Here is a 16,014-nt window from a genome sequence, read left to right as displayed (position 1 = left end):
AAAACAAATCCTTTCATAACTAAAGACAGAAGTTCAGAGTTTAGTGATGTGATTCTCCTTTACTAGAGTGAAAACTTCATGAGACTAGCGGTTGCATTTCTTCAAGCAGCAAAGACAGCGACTTTTCTCACCCCAGTCCCAAAGATGCATTGAGTGGAAATGACTTGAACCATTCTGAGAAGTTTGCTTATTGTTCTGCTTCTGTATTTTTCCTGAAAAATGAAGAAACAATGCAGCTCGGAAAAAAGATAAATAAGTGGAATTAGTGGTAGTTTCCAGTAGATCCACAATTGAACTAAAGACCTAAAATTGGGAGACAATAATTTCTACCAGGTGACAACTGCTGTAAATGTGCTGCAGCTGACACCGCTGTTAAGTAGCATCCTCATCCTCCTCCTGCTTCCACTCACTCTTGCAACTATGAGCTTAGTCTCAGTATCTGGAGAGCCAGCCTGGCTGAAAGCTAATCCAGGAAGACAGGGAATTTTCAGAAGATTCAGCTCATACAAGCAAGGGAAAAGGACAATACTCACTAGCCAGAGGTAAGTGAAGGGTAAGACTTTATTTTAGCACCCATTTAAAAAGATTAAGCCACATATAGAGTAAAAAACATTTGACTGAGACTGACCACTTAGTAATTTTATCCAAGAGGTAGAAACTGATGACTTAAGAGTCTTCATTAAATGGTAAGTCAGGCAAGTTTCCAGGAACTTGGGTAAAACTGCCTTCTTTAAAACTAAAATAAAAATCACTAATAACTACAATCCACAAAAATCTATTCAAGCAGCTGCTGTGGAAGAAAAAAAAATATTACCTAATACTGCTCAATTCCAAAACCATTTACGTACTCCTCTAGTGTCAAAAAGTATCCTGTTCATGGCAATTTAGGTACTGTTAAGAAAACAGCATGAACTTAATCCATTTAAATAATTTAGAATAATATTTTATCTGGTTGAAGCAATAAAGGTGATAAAATTCATTTTGAGTTTCTTTAACAATAACGTCAAATTTAAAAACTCAAAATTTACAGTGGCAAAGCTCTTCAGCAGTAAGGCACATAAGCAGACAGACCTCCGCTTCCTTCTCCAGAGTTCAGAGAGCTCCAACTGCAACCCCCTCCTGTACCGCTACAAATCAGCACTGTCCAAATTGATGAAATTGAAGGAAAATGGTTCATTTTTTAATAATTCAAAATATTAGATTCTAATTTATTCCACCAAAAGCAATCCTGCCTAATACCTTGAGCATGTTAGAGGCAATATATATTAATTTAAGGAAAGTTAACTTAATATGCTAAATGACCTCATATTATATTCTCTCCAGTGTACATCACCCCAAAAGTGGAAAGATTTAACTCATTTGGCAGACAGACACATGCTGTGACTTCTTTCTTTCAGTCTGATTTAGGACTCTGGCACTGGCAGGTCTTAAGTCTTTAAGGAAATGCAGATATGCTGTTCAAAAATATCTTCGATGCCTCATTTTCTTCATTCGGTATTTCTGAAAAAAGCAACATTTCATACTGATTTTATATAAAGAAAGTAAATACTGCATATGGCTAGAGCAATAAAACATAACCCCACCCAAAAATACTTGTTCGCATTAGTCAGAGAAAGTAAATACCTGTGCTGGCGTCACAACATTATTCAAATGAATTGAAGTTCATGCTAAGAAACACAGAGTAATCTAGGGGGAGAAGAACCTACAGAGACCATCTAGGCAAACGTCCTGCTCAAAGCAAGGCTAGCATCAAACTTACATCTTTAGTATGCTTTTACTTAACATAGCAAGGGATCACTCTGGAAAAGAGGCGAATGAACAGGCAGTTTTAGTACTTCAGCCCTGCTAACCACCAACATGACAGGACAGCCGAGGGCGATACACAAGCAGGGTTATGCTTGCACTGTCACAGTAAAACTATTTCTCACCACTGCACAACCAAGAAGATAAGGGACAGCAGAGGCACAGGCATCACCTTCACAAAGAGCAGAGCACATTTTAGATTGTTAGCAAATTCACAATTCAGAGGTGAAGTGAAAAGCAACATTCATGGAACAGAACAGTGTCACTGAAAAAAAAAAGTTGAACATAATTTAACTACATTACAAAATACAGGAAGCCAGTTAAAAAAAAAAAAAAATTAAAAGGAATGGAAGAAAAGTGTTAAACCCCTGTAGTGGACCAGAGACACGTTTTAAGTTCCCAGGTTGTAATGACAGGTTGGACTAGCTGCTAGAAATTAGTACACCCCCAGACCCACTAGCAATGAGTTTCACCTAATCGACTTACCACTTCTGTCAAGATGGCCTAACTTCAAGCAGTTTCACTGCTGCTCTTTCCTAACAAACCATTTCTATGAAACCGGGTTAGGGAAATACTGGACCAGCAGTCATCCATGACAGCATCTCCAAGGAAGCAAAATGGATGGGAAGAGCAGAGCTACAACAGCCAGAGCAGGACAGACAGGGCAGCCACCTTGCTTAGCCCCAGATAGTACAGCATTCCTGACCACACATCTCCTGTGTTTATGCAACAAAAACCCACTAAAGGGACAAAAAAACCTAACACAGGCAGACAACAGAGTGAAGAAGGCCAGTGAAGGTGAAGAGACTTCAAAGGGAAGATCCTACCTACCTGAAACAAAACTCTAAGAACTGTTAGGAAAACAAAAGAAACCAAGACAGCAAATATAATTCCACCCCTGCATGGAGTTAAGTCTTGAATAACACATACACAGTCCTGAAGAAGTCTCCCCAACAAGATGAAAGCGGTATCAAAATAACTAGCCAGTAAAGACGACCAGCGTCTGGAAGGGCTGGCACATGAGGAAGTAGATGTACGGAGACTTCTCACTGTGAAGCCACCAAACAATCATCCACCATTTCTCAAAAATACAAAGGAGTCAGGCGGAGCAAGCAGCAGCTTTAGGGAAAAAACCTCACGCTGAAAGGACGTATTTCCCACACACACACACCCCTGTTCGTGCTAAACAGGGACTCTCACTGCCACAGGTAATTGTGGAGGGCAAGAACCATGTTCCTCTTTGTCCCCCTTTGTACAGGTCCCTGATGGTCCATCACTATCTATAAAAAAGGTCCAGTGAAACTGCAAACATCTTTGAGCAAGTCGATAAATTACTAATTGCCAGACCATGAGTTACTATAAAAAAAAAAAAGAAGTTTCCATGACGGACTTGCTTTCCATATCCTTTTCCTCCCTACCTGCCCCACAGACTGGACTCTCAGCACAGCAGCTCTTACATTCTCAGAAAAAACAAAAAGGCAAGAGCTGAGCTGACAGAATCTCTAGCATCTTTTGATGGGACTTCTCCTCTACCTTAACCCAAACCTAGTATCCATCAACACTTCCCAGTTACTGTAATTTGGTTTCCCAGTAGCTTAGGCACCTCTCTTCCAGAGGTCAACTTTCCATCATCTTCCCTTACAGTTTTGTCTCGAAAAGAAAATGATAATAAGAAAGCACTTCGCCCAATATTGGCAGTCAGTCTGGTCAACATTAGGCTCGTTGAGTACCCGACTTCAGAAGGGTTGCAGTAACTTGTACTTCTGATTAAGTCATCTTATTCTTCAGTAGTTTACTGTGAATAAAGTTCAACTGTACATTGCATCTCACATATTTCTTGGTAAAAATACTAGCTGAAGGACTCTTGATCTGGTTTTGAGTTGTTTGTTTCTAAAGTTAGTTAGAGAACAAACACTGAAGTAATGTTTCAATTGGTTCTTCTAATACTTCTAGCGAATACTGCAACAATCTGTCACTGTCCCTGTGACATTATGTTGAAAGCTTCCAGTCTGCTTACAAAAACCTTCTAGATTTTTTTCTGTTGTAACTATGAACGTGAAGAAAGCAAAAGGCTTCACACAAGTTTAACATTTGATGAATTAACTAAATAGCTTCTGTAGATCAAATATATTTATGTATATTTGTACTCATTTTGTTAGCGATGAAGATGCATGTGCAGCTTCTTAGGGTATTCCACAATTATAAAAAATTTTAAATGCAGGAAATTCAAATGCACTAACTCATGGGAACCACAAATCAAAGCTTGCAAAGTTTTTTTTAAATTAAGGAGAAAAAAGAACGGAAAAACCCAGACAGCTAAGAAAATACTGGCAGAAGTCCAGTAGATTTCAGTGTACCACTGTGGCAATTTATCAACTGTTGTTGGAATATTTCATTCTTAGTTGTGAAGCCATACAAAAATTAATTGGACACTGCAAATTTAGCTCAACCTTCCTGTCAATATGCAAGTTGTACAATCAAACCATTTCTCAACTATAATTAGGAAAATTATCCGTTACTGAGCCATAGAAGTAAATAGGACAGATGTTACAATACATCACTACATGGAACTCTACCTCCCTCTAAGTGGGCATCAACCCAAAGTGGCAAAAAGATAACTGAATCAAATAAAAAGTTGTGGTGTTTTTTTCCCCAGAACATCTGAATACTTTTTTTCCTTTAATTAATCTATTTCTCCGTCTCTTTGTAGAACCGTATACTAAATCCCCATGATTAATGAGTACAGAAGGCGAAGAATTATAAAGACAGAGCTTAAGCGTGCAGCTCTAGGACTTTATATGGTCTAGTGTTTGTCACCATGTAATAATGGTGACATCCTCCTCCCCATCTTTCAAGCGCCTGAGTGACACGTGCTCTTGAAACATTTATTTCCATCTACTACCAAACCACACAAGAACCTGTTTCTAGGCTTTTTGAATTTCTGCCTTTCTCCATTTGGTTCCTCCAGAGTCACACAACCCTCTTCTTCTCCATAAATCTCGGAAATGCTTGAGTTTGCTAAACAGATTACCTGAACGCTCCCCTCCAAGCAACCTTCTACAGGTAAAATCTCTTTCATAAGCTGACATAAAACACAAACAATCTCTTATCAAAAGCCAGCTCTACCATGACATCATTAACAAAATAATCAAATAATGACTTCAAGGTAAACGTGAGGCCATCACTAAATACAGCAAGTGCAGCGCGAACTACAGTTAGTTATTTTTCCACTCTTATTTTTAGAGATGTTTTACTATACATTCCTCCCCACTTTCAGTCACGAGAGAGTAACACTTGAAAAGGTGAATAAAGGACAACACCTTCATAGAAAATCTATTTAAAAGGCTCCGAGATCATTCTGCAGTCATTTATAGAGGTTTGCCAGCATTCTGGCAGAAACAGCTCTATAATTGCCCATGCACACAAATTGTTATGGTTGTAACAACCCATGAAAAAACAAAATGTGATATGGAGTGCATGCACCCACTCAATTCAGTCACCTCTGGAGCAATAACAACATGCTCGCCCTTGTAATCAGAAGAGGCAGAGAAAGAAGCCACACTCAGGAAAAGGAAAGGTAAGGAAAACCAATAAACCAGTGCCATATAGTAATCATTAGTCATAAACCCGACTCAGTCCTTTATTAACAGCCTCACACAGTATTTCTAACTGCATACTGATAATTCTAATACCTGAGAACTTACATACGGTAGGTCTGTGTTATTTCACATTTCAGGATTACACAGTCTGAGTTCAAATTGTTTAATTAGCATACTAAACCTTTATGCTTTAGGAACTACTACCACAGGCCACCACAATGTCCTGGGTAGAGACATCTCACTTGCAAATAAGGCAAAGCAGCTCAAAAAAAAAAAAAAAAAACACCACCACAGTAATTCTTACCTATTCTGAACAATCAGAACAAACATCAAAAAGTTCTTTAAAGTTTGGTTTGTATCAGAACATAAACCACCAATTTCACTTTGTATTTTCAGACGTCATTTTAAGTGTGCTTTGACCACGTAAGACAACTTTCCTTGGGATGAAAACATCAAAATCACATCTTTATAGTTGGGAGGATCACAAGTCGGGAGGAGCGCATATTGCTTCACTAACCGCACGTTTGATCTGCACACCATGCACTTCTTCCCTGCTTTTTTCCGCACGAGGGGGAGGAAGCAAAGCTACACAAAACCCAGGTATGCTTCCACTTAAAAAGCTTCCAGCAGGCTCATCAAACGTGGCCCGTTTGCCCACAGCAGCGTAAGCACACACACGCCTCTTCACACAACATGCTCTTGCGCACACCCCTCCAGAAGCACATGAAGCAGCTGATATTATACATCAATATAATTAATATGTTAACGCAGGACGGCAGAGGTAGGGAAGCACTCCCACGAGTGGAGACAGCAGACACAGACAAAATGGCCAATGGACTTTTTTGGACCCTAGTGGGGGGAACTCTGTACAAGGAAAGCGGGCTCTGAAGAGCGGGGTGTTTAAGTCACACTCACACTTCCCTATGCAGACGCTCTTACGTCAAAAATCAGACCCAGTACAACTGATTGTTTCAAGCGTAAACCTGAACCGGCACGCTAGAGAACCGCCGCAGCGCTTTGAGCTGCCGCACGCTTGCTTTCCTTTAAGCCAACACCTTGTGGAGAAGTGGGTGAAGGCGCAGCTCAAACTGAAGCTGGATTTAAAAAAGCCAAAGGGGCTGGATTTAACCAGAAAAACTTTTACTCTTCACCAAGCCACGCCAACCACTACTGGATCAGTGCTGGCTATAGCGCTGTAAACCTCGCTCTCCCCACCGAAAACCACGTAACCCCCGGCGCTGCCACCGGCCCTCTCCCGCCCCGGGCCCCCGCCACCGCCCCCCGGCACAGGCCTTCCCCAGCCCCGCCGCCACGCCCCGTCCCGCCGAGGAAGCAGCGCTTACCCAAGCACCTGCGGGCACCTGCCGCCGCCAGCCCCCGCCCGCCGACGCGGGCACCCGGAGCAACCCCCCCACCTGCTGCGGAGGCACCAGCAGCCAGCAGCGCTGCTTCCCGGGGGGACCTCGGGGGCTGCCCTCAAGCGGCGGCGCTTCCCGGGCACCCCAGGTCAGACAAAGGGCGGCGGAGGTGGCCCCGGGTGAGCGGGAAGAGGGGGCCAGACCCGCCGCCTCCCGCCGCGGCAGCCCTTCCCCGCCGCGCTCACCCATGCTGCGCCCGCCCGCCTTCCCGGGCTCGGCGGAACAGCTCCGGGTCCCGCCGACGCGCTCAAGCCGGGCACGGCGGCTCCATCCGTGCCGCTACGGACGCCAAAGGAGCTGCTCCGAGCCGCCGGGGGCCCGGGGCAGAGGCGGCCACAGACCCGTCCCGTCGCTCCCTGCCACCGCCGCGCCTCGCCTCAGGCGAGCTCCGGCACCGGCGGCACCGCCCCCGCCCCGCCCGCGGCGGCCGCCGCCAAATCCCGCGAGAGCGGGGCGCCACCGCCCCCACGCCGTTGCCAGGCGGGATGACGTCACCGCCGCTTCCCCGCCCCACGCGTGAAGGTGTCACTGCCTTGTGGGGCCCCCTCCTCCTGTCTCCTGCTGAGGAGACACCCCGTCCCCTCCCCACACGGCGTGGGGCCCAGCCCTCAGCCCACGCGCGCGCACAGCTCCCCCGCGGGAAGGAGCTGCCTCGCGGCTCTGCAGCCCCTCGGCAAAGCCGCGGCCCTCGGGCTGCCCCGTGCACCCAGGGGCTGCCCCACCTCCTCCCCCCAGCAGCCCCCTGGCTCCAGCTCTTACCCAAAAAACCCACCCTGGCATCGGCTGGGGAAGCCCCTTCCGGGCAGAGCGGCCTCGGGGCTTGGGGTGGGTTGTGGCGGCGGGGGCCAGGCCATCCCTGCTGGCTCACGGAAGATGGCGTGGGTGCGTGCAGTGGGGCCTGGGCGGGAAAGCGGGTCCCCTTGGCCTTCGGGGCTGCTAACCTCGCGCACGTGTTTGTGGGCTCGTGCATTGCTCTTGGAGAGCTGGAGGGTATTTTTTGGCTTTTTGGGTTTTGATTTTGGGTGGTTTTTTTGCCTAAGATGGACTCGAGAAAGGAGGAAAGTGTTCAAAGCTGCATCAGGCTGCCACTGCTTGGGTTTTTGTGGGAAACTCGGCAATGAGTGAAAACGACTACTTAGAACTAAACCGATTTAAAGAAAAAACAGTGACCCTGAGGCCAAAAGGACAAGTAAACACGGTCTGGTTTTGATGAAAATCAGGGAATATAACGCAGCAGGGCTCTCTGAAATGAAAATATTCTGTCTTCCCTGCTGCAGACATCCTTTTATGAGTGGTTCAAAATGAGCCTTTTTAGCCAAGCTCAGGACAAAATTAGCCTAAAAAGAATGTCAAGTATTTCCAGGAGTCAGCTTTTGCTTAGCATCTTTCTCATGGCATATAAACAGAAAATGAGTCAGATAATGAGTACTGAAGACAAAATGTGAACTCCGAGGGTGTAAACAAGCATATACCATAATTGTAGTATGAAACAACTACCTGAAAGGGGGTTGTGGCGAGGTGGGTGTCGGTCTCTTCTCCCAAGTAACTAGTGATAGGACAAGAGGAAATGGCCTCAAATTGCCCCAAGGGAGGTTTAGGTTGGATATTAGGAAAAATTTCTTCACTGAAAGAGTGGTCAAACATTGGAACAGGCTGCCCAGGAAGGTGCTGGAGTCACCATCTCTGGAAGTGTTCAAAAAACTTGTGGATATGGCACTTCAGGACATGGTTTAGTGGGCTTGGTGGTGTTGGGTTGATGGTTGGACTTGAGGATCTTAGAGGTCCTTTCCAACCTTAATGGTTCTATGATACTTTATCTCTTTCACTGTACTTTGAGGCAGACGGTGCTTCCATATTTTCCAACAGCACAACTGGAAACGTACAAGTGATAGTCAGAATTTCCTTGAAGCAGGTATAACACTTAATGATGGTAAATGGCCCTGTGATACTCCTCTTAAAAAGGGAATCTATTTTTTATAAAAATACAACCTCCCCGCACCCCCAGATTTATAATAGTTAATAGCAAGAAGAGATTTGGGACAGAAAAGACACATCAGCCTCTAGTTGGGTCAACATCAAACTCTAGTTGGAAATCACTCCCAACAAAAATTCAGAAAATAACTTCTATGAGGATGAATTATCCTCATCTGTATTCTCTATAGTTTTTTTCCACTTCCTCTGAAGTTACATGCTAAAAGAAGGATAAAGGATGAGAGGAATTATAAACTTGATCTGATGTAACAATTTTTGCCTTTTTAAACCCTGCCACAAGCCTAAGTATGCATGAACAAGAGGTGGGGAATAAAATATTCATAGTGTACACCTTTATAGATTGTTGAAGGAACTCCATGTAGCTGCCTTTCAGGAAGCAGGTCTGAACTGGGACAAAAGCTCATTCCAGTTTATTTAAGTGTTATTACTACCTTTGGATCAGCCCTGAATGAATACTCATGCTGACATAAAGCTACCTTTGCCCTCCTCTTCAGTCTGCAACGTGCTGGAGAGCAAAGCACTGGTTCTCGGTTCTTATGCTGTGGACTAGGAAGACTCTGGCTTTCTGAAATTCTCTCTGTTTTATTTCTACATGTCCTTGATAACTGTGGCCAGGGCTGGCTCAAAGCTTCTTCACAGCCTGTGTACAAAAACCGAATTTTATTCAGAGCCCATCTGCTCTGACGATAGTGCACCAGAATCCAGCCAGTCCTGTGCTTTAGCCTCCATCTCCTTTTCAGTACCAGTGAGGCAGAAATGAGATGGGATGGGATGGTTCCTGAGGGAGCCCCTGTGGCTGCTGAGCCCAGAAGTCTTTTTCTCTCTGGACGACTGGCTGTGATGCTGCTGAATCCGTCATCTGCAGCCCTGTACAATTTTCTGTTTTGTACATGTCTGAAGCTGGTCCTTCTTTAGGGCTTTGGTCTGTGAGTTATGTGGCGCTGAACAGTTGCGTCTGCTTCATGCTTCATTGAGCTTGACAAGACTTTGCTGCAGTGAGTTTTGCAAAAAAGGGCAAGAGTCCACTCGTGTAACTCAAAGCAGTGTAGAGACCCGTATTTAGCATTCTTGTATGAGTTGGCAATTATAATACATACAAGGAAGATACAGCTGTGATAGGCTATTAACTATTTAGTATTATGGGTCAACCATTAAACCATGTGACTACTTCGTTTCTTTTCTATATGCTCTATGTCTGATGTTATGTGCTAAATGCTTGTTTACCAATAATTACCTTCTAAATCACCTACAATGAGTTCCTTCCTCACTTTCGACTTCAATAAAAGCTGAAAACATATAATTAGCCATTTTCACTTGGATATTATGCAGTGCTTCGTATTTATGCAGTCCTTTGAAAATACAGTGTTGCTGATATACTGATAGATACACAGAGAACACTGGATCTTGCTTTTTATTCAATCATTTCTTTCAGTTTAAGCATAATATAGAGCATCGATATTCTGACTTGATGGAACTATAAAAGTGTATATTTTTTTCAGAGTATTTTCAAATGCAATTATGTTCCCCGAAATAACTGTCAATATTTTCTCCTGAGGTAGAATTTGTTCACCAAAACTTTTAAAAATTAAAGGTTATAATTTTAAATGCTTTATGATTGAGCTTAATGGAGTATCTGAATTTATTGCTTGCTTTTGAGAGAGGAAGTGTTGTGATGTTCACAGATCAAGAAAATATTGACTGTTAATATCAGTAACTGCTATCATTTTATTTACAAGAGAGATCGTTGTATAAAGCCTGGTATGTAGGTTTATAACATAAAATCAGAATGATACAGTTTGACGCCACTGGAGATACTTTTTTTTTCTCTCACCAAAAAACCTCGGAATACTGATAGACTCTTTTCCTAGTAGTGCTACAGTGAACATTTCACTTGAACTTTTTCCCCACTGTGGTAATCTTAAAATTACTCCATTACTTCCAAATAAAGAAACCAAAACCCAGAAGTTTCAAAACTTCTCCCTAGAGTGAAAAAAAATAAACGAACTGACTTTTTTTTCAAGCCAAAATCGTGTCGGCTGTTACCAAGTTATGGTTTCATGCACATTTGGGTGGCATATGTACTGCAATAATTGTACATTCCCCTTTAACCAAGACGTTTGCTCCCAAACATTCCAGCCAAGTCAATTTTTCATGCTTTTAATACTCTATTGTATTTTGACAAGTATGACAGCAACTTCGTGCACAGTAAGAATTTACTGGAAGCATGCAGCCTCTAGCACTAAGGAGTTAAACAGTCTTGATGATTGTAAAATTTCACCTTTTGCTTCCAGTAGCAGTTCCTACTAGGTAACATAACATTACTAAAAAAAAGACAGGTTTGTGTTTCAGAAGTTAAAAAAAATATTTGGATGAGAAAACCCCCTCTGCTGGTTTGAAGGAGCAGCAGATATGTTTAATTAAAAGAAATACAAACCGTGGGAAAATATTCATTCAGTACACACGGTATTTTTTCCCTTCCCTGCATACTCAGTGAATCTGCTTATTCTACAGAATTCCATAGAGTTAAAAAAAAGAGAGAACACATATAAAAACACAGAGCAGTTGTTTTGTAAATAAAAACTGTTATCAAAATGTAGATTTTCAAGGAGGGGACTGTTGTGGTTTAGCCCCAGCTGGCAACTAAGCACCACACAGCCGCTTGCACGCCTCCTCCCCACCAGGTGGGATGGTGGAGAGAATCGGGAAAAATACTCATGGGCTGAGATTGAAACAGTTTAATAGGACAGCAAAGAAAGAGAAAATAATAATAATAATAATGATAATGATGATAAAGGAATATACAGAAACAAGTGATGCACAATGCAACACGTGCTCACCGCCCGGTGACCAATAGCCCGTCCCCGAGCAGCCATTCCTGCCCCCCGGCCAACTCCAGTTTATGTACTGGGCATGACGTTATCTGGTAAGGAACATCCCTTTCGCCAGTTTGGGTCAGCCCCCCCCAGCTTCCCGCGCACCTCCCCGCTGCAGAGTGTGGGGAGCTGAACAGTCCTTGGCTGAGTATAAGCACCGGAGCTACTGAGCCACAACCAAAACCATCAGTGTGGCATCAGCATTATTCTCCTACAAAAGCCAAACCACAGCACTGTAGCAGCTACTAGGAAGAAAATTAACTCTGTCCCAGCTGAAACCAGGACAGGGGCGACTTAATCTTGCACACTAACTAATCCTATTATTTAACTGTTGGGGGGGTGCATTATTTTAAGAAGCAAAATCAACTTTGTCCTTCTTTTCTTCCTGCCCCCCTATAGACACTCCATTATGTGGCACCTTAACAGCTACTCAGGGCTTTTAGAAAGGCTGGACCCTTTGCAACTACAGCACAGCTTCCTCCATCCAGGTGAAGAGCAACTAGTCGTAGTCGTAGTCTTGTGGATTATTGCTAAAGGAGGATGAAATACAGTGTCACTAGAGACAGCTGGTGATACTAAGGAATTTAGAGTGCCAGTTTTCAGGCTATCAAAAGAATCATGCTCTAGTGCCATATCTTTCAAACCACGGAGTGTGTATCAATGATGATCTATGAGAGCTCAGGAGCTGGTCTGCAAAATAATTAAAAATGGCTTTGTAAATGAACTGCACTTGCATTTTCACACATCGACCAAGCAAACAACTAGAATGAGGGAAATAATATGGACACTGGAAGTTTATCCTCATTTTATTTGTCTTTAACTGAAAATTGTTGTGGCAACACCACAAAAACATTTGCTGTTTATTGGTTAAGTTCTTGGTTGAAAAGATTGAGGAAAATCAGCCAGCGGAACCAAATTCCTCTGTCCTTTGTTTCAAGTTTAACTACTCTTGATCTATTTCATCCATTATTATCAACCTCTTCAGTCAATCCCATTCTCGTCTCCATAATCGGTTCTAGCCTTGACTAACAAGTACTGGGTTTTCCCTTGTCTTATTCCTTTGCCTCATGACAAAAATTCTTATGCCTCACTCCATTTTGCTGGGCTGAGCACAAGATAGGAAGCCAGGACAAGTTTCCTTGTCCTGTGGCCAGTTCTGTGGCCTCATTTTGTTGTATAAAGATATGTCCTTCACATAGGACCCCATGTTGATTAAAATGTTCTTATAGGTGACAGTTTGTCGAGTACTAAGTGCTTTTAAAGTTCCGAATGAATTATTAGAAATGTCACTTATGTTGCACGGGTATGAAATAAAGTACTTGTAACTGTTGAATCCTGAAAGAAAAGAATTGGGGGAGAGGGAGATATATCTGAAATTCAGGCTAAGTATAGGCAACAATTAATCATGTTTCTGCCATGAGGCCATTATAACAGTAATCTGAAAGAGTAGTTACCTACCCTGATGGCAGCTATTACATTTTTACTTTGACATCTCTTCTGAGGATTCAGTTCATTTATACCGGGCTATCGTAACTAATTAATACAAAGCTGCAAACAGCAGGGAGTTTATGGAGAAGCTCCATTCTTGTCATGCTGATAAAAACCATTTCACGTGGACATGTAGTCATTAACAGTGTAACCATATGTCTAACCATACGTGTAGCTTTAAATACAGGAGAGTTTTCATCTCCATGAGTTTGGTTGCAGTACATCACACTACTTAAAACAAGAAGTGGTAGGAAAAAAGTAAACTGTGCTTTTCACTGGCATATATATATTTTCCTTTAATAAGTAGCCACCTTCCTCCTTCCCATTTAGGTCCGTTTGGCCTTTTGCATTTGTATTAAGACCTTTTGGCAGCCACTGTTTGGGATTTCCTCATATTAACATCTAGCACAAAGAAATCTCATCTTCAGGGTCCAGTGGGCTAATGGTTTCCTTCGGCATCTGAATAAATCAACAGCTGTGGCCTTCAGCCATTTTGTCTGCCCAAAATAAAAGTAGCAGAAAAACTACTTGTTGTTGTAACAGTTCTCACACGTGCTCCGAGAGGAGGATAAGAAGCCGTTTCTCTGTAGAGACAACTTCACACAAAACATACAGTGTTAGCAATGTGATTTTTCCCTCGCTCCATCAGCAACAGCAATGTAGCCCTAACTGCAGTGACTTAAAGACAGAAAGTTTGCTCAAAAGGTAGTAAGTTTTATTAAAGCATTTGTTACATCATAACGACTACTTGCACCACTGTAATGCACGTGCGTTGTATATCAGGGTGCATTTCTGTGCCACAAGTAAGACGATGGCGTTTGCTGAAAGTGTTCTCATACTCAAATGACGGTCACTGATACCTGTACAGCCCTTTTGTGCTCTAAGTGAGGTGCCAAGGCAGCTGAGTCACTGCCACTGCAGTCGGCAAGTGTCACTCTTTGACACTGAACTTCTGTTTCTGTCTCTCTTGCTCATCTGATGGTTTTGCTCAGTCAGTTTAGCTTCTAAATCCAGCAGGAAACTTTTAAAGCAGGGAATTGTTAAGTCTTCAGACCAGTTTGGACTTGCATTTAAGCTATGTTCAACTGTGATTTTAAAAATTCCAAATAAAACCAATCTGCTACCAAAAAGACTGATAAGATGCAGAAGCTCTGCGCATATTACTTGCACTCAAGGAACTATTTTGGGTATGATTGCCTTGGGTTTATTTGTGGTTTTGTTGTGTGGTTTGTTTTTTTTTTTTTAATGGAAGTACAGCAAAGCCACACCCTGCAAGCTCCAGGACATGAAGACACAATATTCTCTACAATGATCTGCTATAGGGGACTCTGGGGAACCTTTTGGAGAAAGGGACATGGAGTTACCTGTTTGTTTACATTTTCCTGTATTGATTTTTCTAGACTGACAATGCAATGAGTAGTGCATTTTCATCAATATCACAGAGAGGTCAAGACAAAGGAGCGCAAACATACTTGTCTATCGTTTCACACTTTAAGCTTAACACAGTGCTGCTTCCCTCTGCATTCTCAAGCAATGTAAGGCTTTCATTCATTTTCCTGAAAGTGGCAGCCTTTCTGTGAGTGCCGTTCAGCCGCTTCTGAGTTTAGAAATAGCATTCCCAAGGGGCAGTCTGTACATCTGTGGAGTCGCCAGAGTTGACCAAATACCCACCGTTTAGAAAATTCTATAATAAAATATTACTTCCCCTGACAATTACCCATCCTCACCTTCAGCTATACTAACTGAACTCTAGGATGTGTTGCTATAATCGGTAGATGCTTCTGTAAGGTGTATAACTATTTCCAGCAAGCTGCTAAATTTTACAGAAAAGTTGGTTTCCTACATTTTTGGTTCTGAAAAGTATCAAGTAAATTACAGCTGACAAAACGATTAGGCATTACGGCAGAGAAAACATTGCCCAGGTCAAGAAAGGACACACATTTCTCCCTCCCCATCCCCAGACAAACAAAACCCTATCAATTTTGTTTGTTAAAAATGTCAGAACTGTGGTTGGGTGTAATAAATATGAAGTATTTTCAATTAGAAGGGTCAGCTCTCCTCTTAGAAAGGTACTTGTGACTGTGAAGAAGGGCCCCTTGGCAGAGCTTTGGAGGCTTTCACTGGATTTTTTTGTTGTTGTCATGCAGAGTAAGAACTTAGACATTTATCTACATTCCTGCAGGCTTGTATATCCTCTCCCTCGGGGCATTGAAGCCTGCTGCCAGCAATGCACATCAGGTTTTCTAGAGAGACAGCAAGCTCAGCCTAACAGCAGACTGGGCACTTCAGAAGCATCTGATTGCTTTATATTTTCCCTCCTAAGATGATAAAGTATTGGGCATTATTCATTTTACCAGACCATATTCCCACAAAAACGGCAGAAGATGAGTTTTCTGTTTCAGTCACTGGCTACAAGTAGAAATTGTGACTCTCTATTTCCACTTTAACAGTTATCAACATTTCAACCTGAAGGAGGAAAAGCAGCTCCAGAGGCAATGAAGTTAGAGAGACAACCAGAAGGTTAGATTTATGTCTTGACAAGTAAAATGTCTTTCAGTTCTCATTTTAGGTGGAACAGTGAACTGAGATTATTTCTACTTTTCCCCAATTAAGGTGCAAAGAGTAGTAGGCTTTTTGTGTGCGGTTAGAGGAAAACACCACAAAGAAATTAATTATACATCGCATTGTTTGGACTTGCATTTGCCCACTGGAAAGTGCAGAGGGGCATGTGTGACAGAACAGGGGAATGTGCTCCAGCAACAGTATCAGTTGCCAAGAGCATATATACTCACAAACCTGAGTGTTTTTCTAAGTGTTTCTATACTTTTTTCCAAGTGTTTA

The 16,014-nt window shown here is 42.7% G+C and overlaps 1 protein-coding gene across 1 annotated transcript in view; it reads right to left on the bottom strand.

The window, feature by feature from the left end:
- CD2AP (CD2 associated protein) overlaps positions 1-7,009 on the bottom strand; it is a gene marked incomplete at its 5' end in the record, with an annotated part of 86,105 nt that extends 79,096 nt beyond the window's left edge. The window contains one exon of the mRNA XM_081997998.1: positions 6,754-7,009. Coding sequence (XP_081854124.1) covers positions 6,754-7,009 — 256 coding nt within the window. The remainder of the gene's footprint in view (positions 1-6,753) is intronic.
- Positions 7,010-16,014: the final 9,005 nt, after the last annotated feature.

The sequence above is a fragment of the Phaethon aethereus genome (genome assembly GCF_964289735.1).
Source record: "Phaethon aethereus genome assembly, chromosome: 3".
Taxonomy (NCBI): domain Eukaryota; kingdom Metazoa; phylum Chordata; class Aves; order Phaethontiformes; family Phaethontidae; genus Phaethon; species Phaethon aethereus.
The sequence above is the reverse complement of the archived record's forward strand: the minus strand, read 5'-3'. Positions and strand labels throughout refer to the sequence as shown.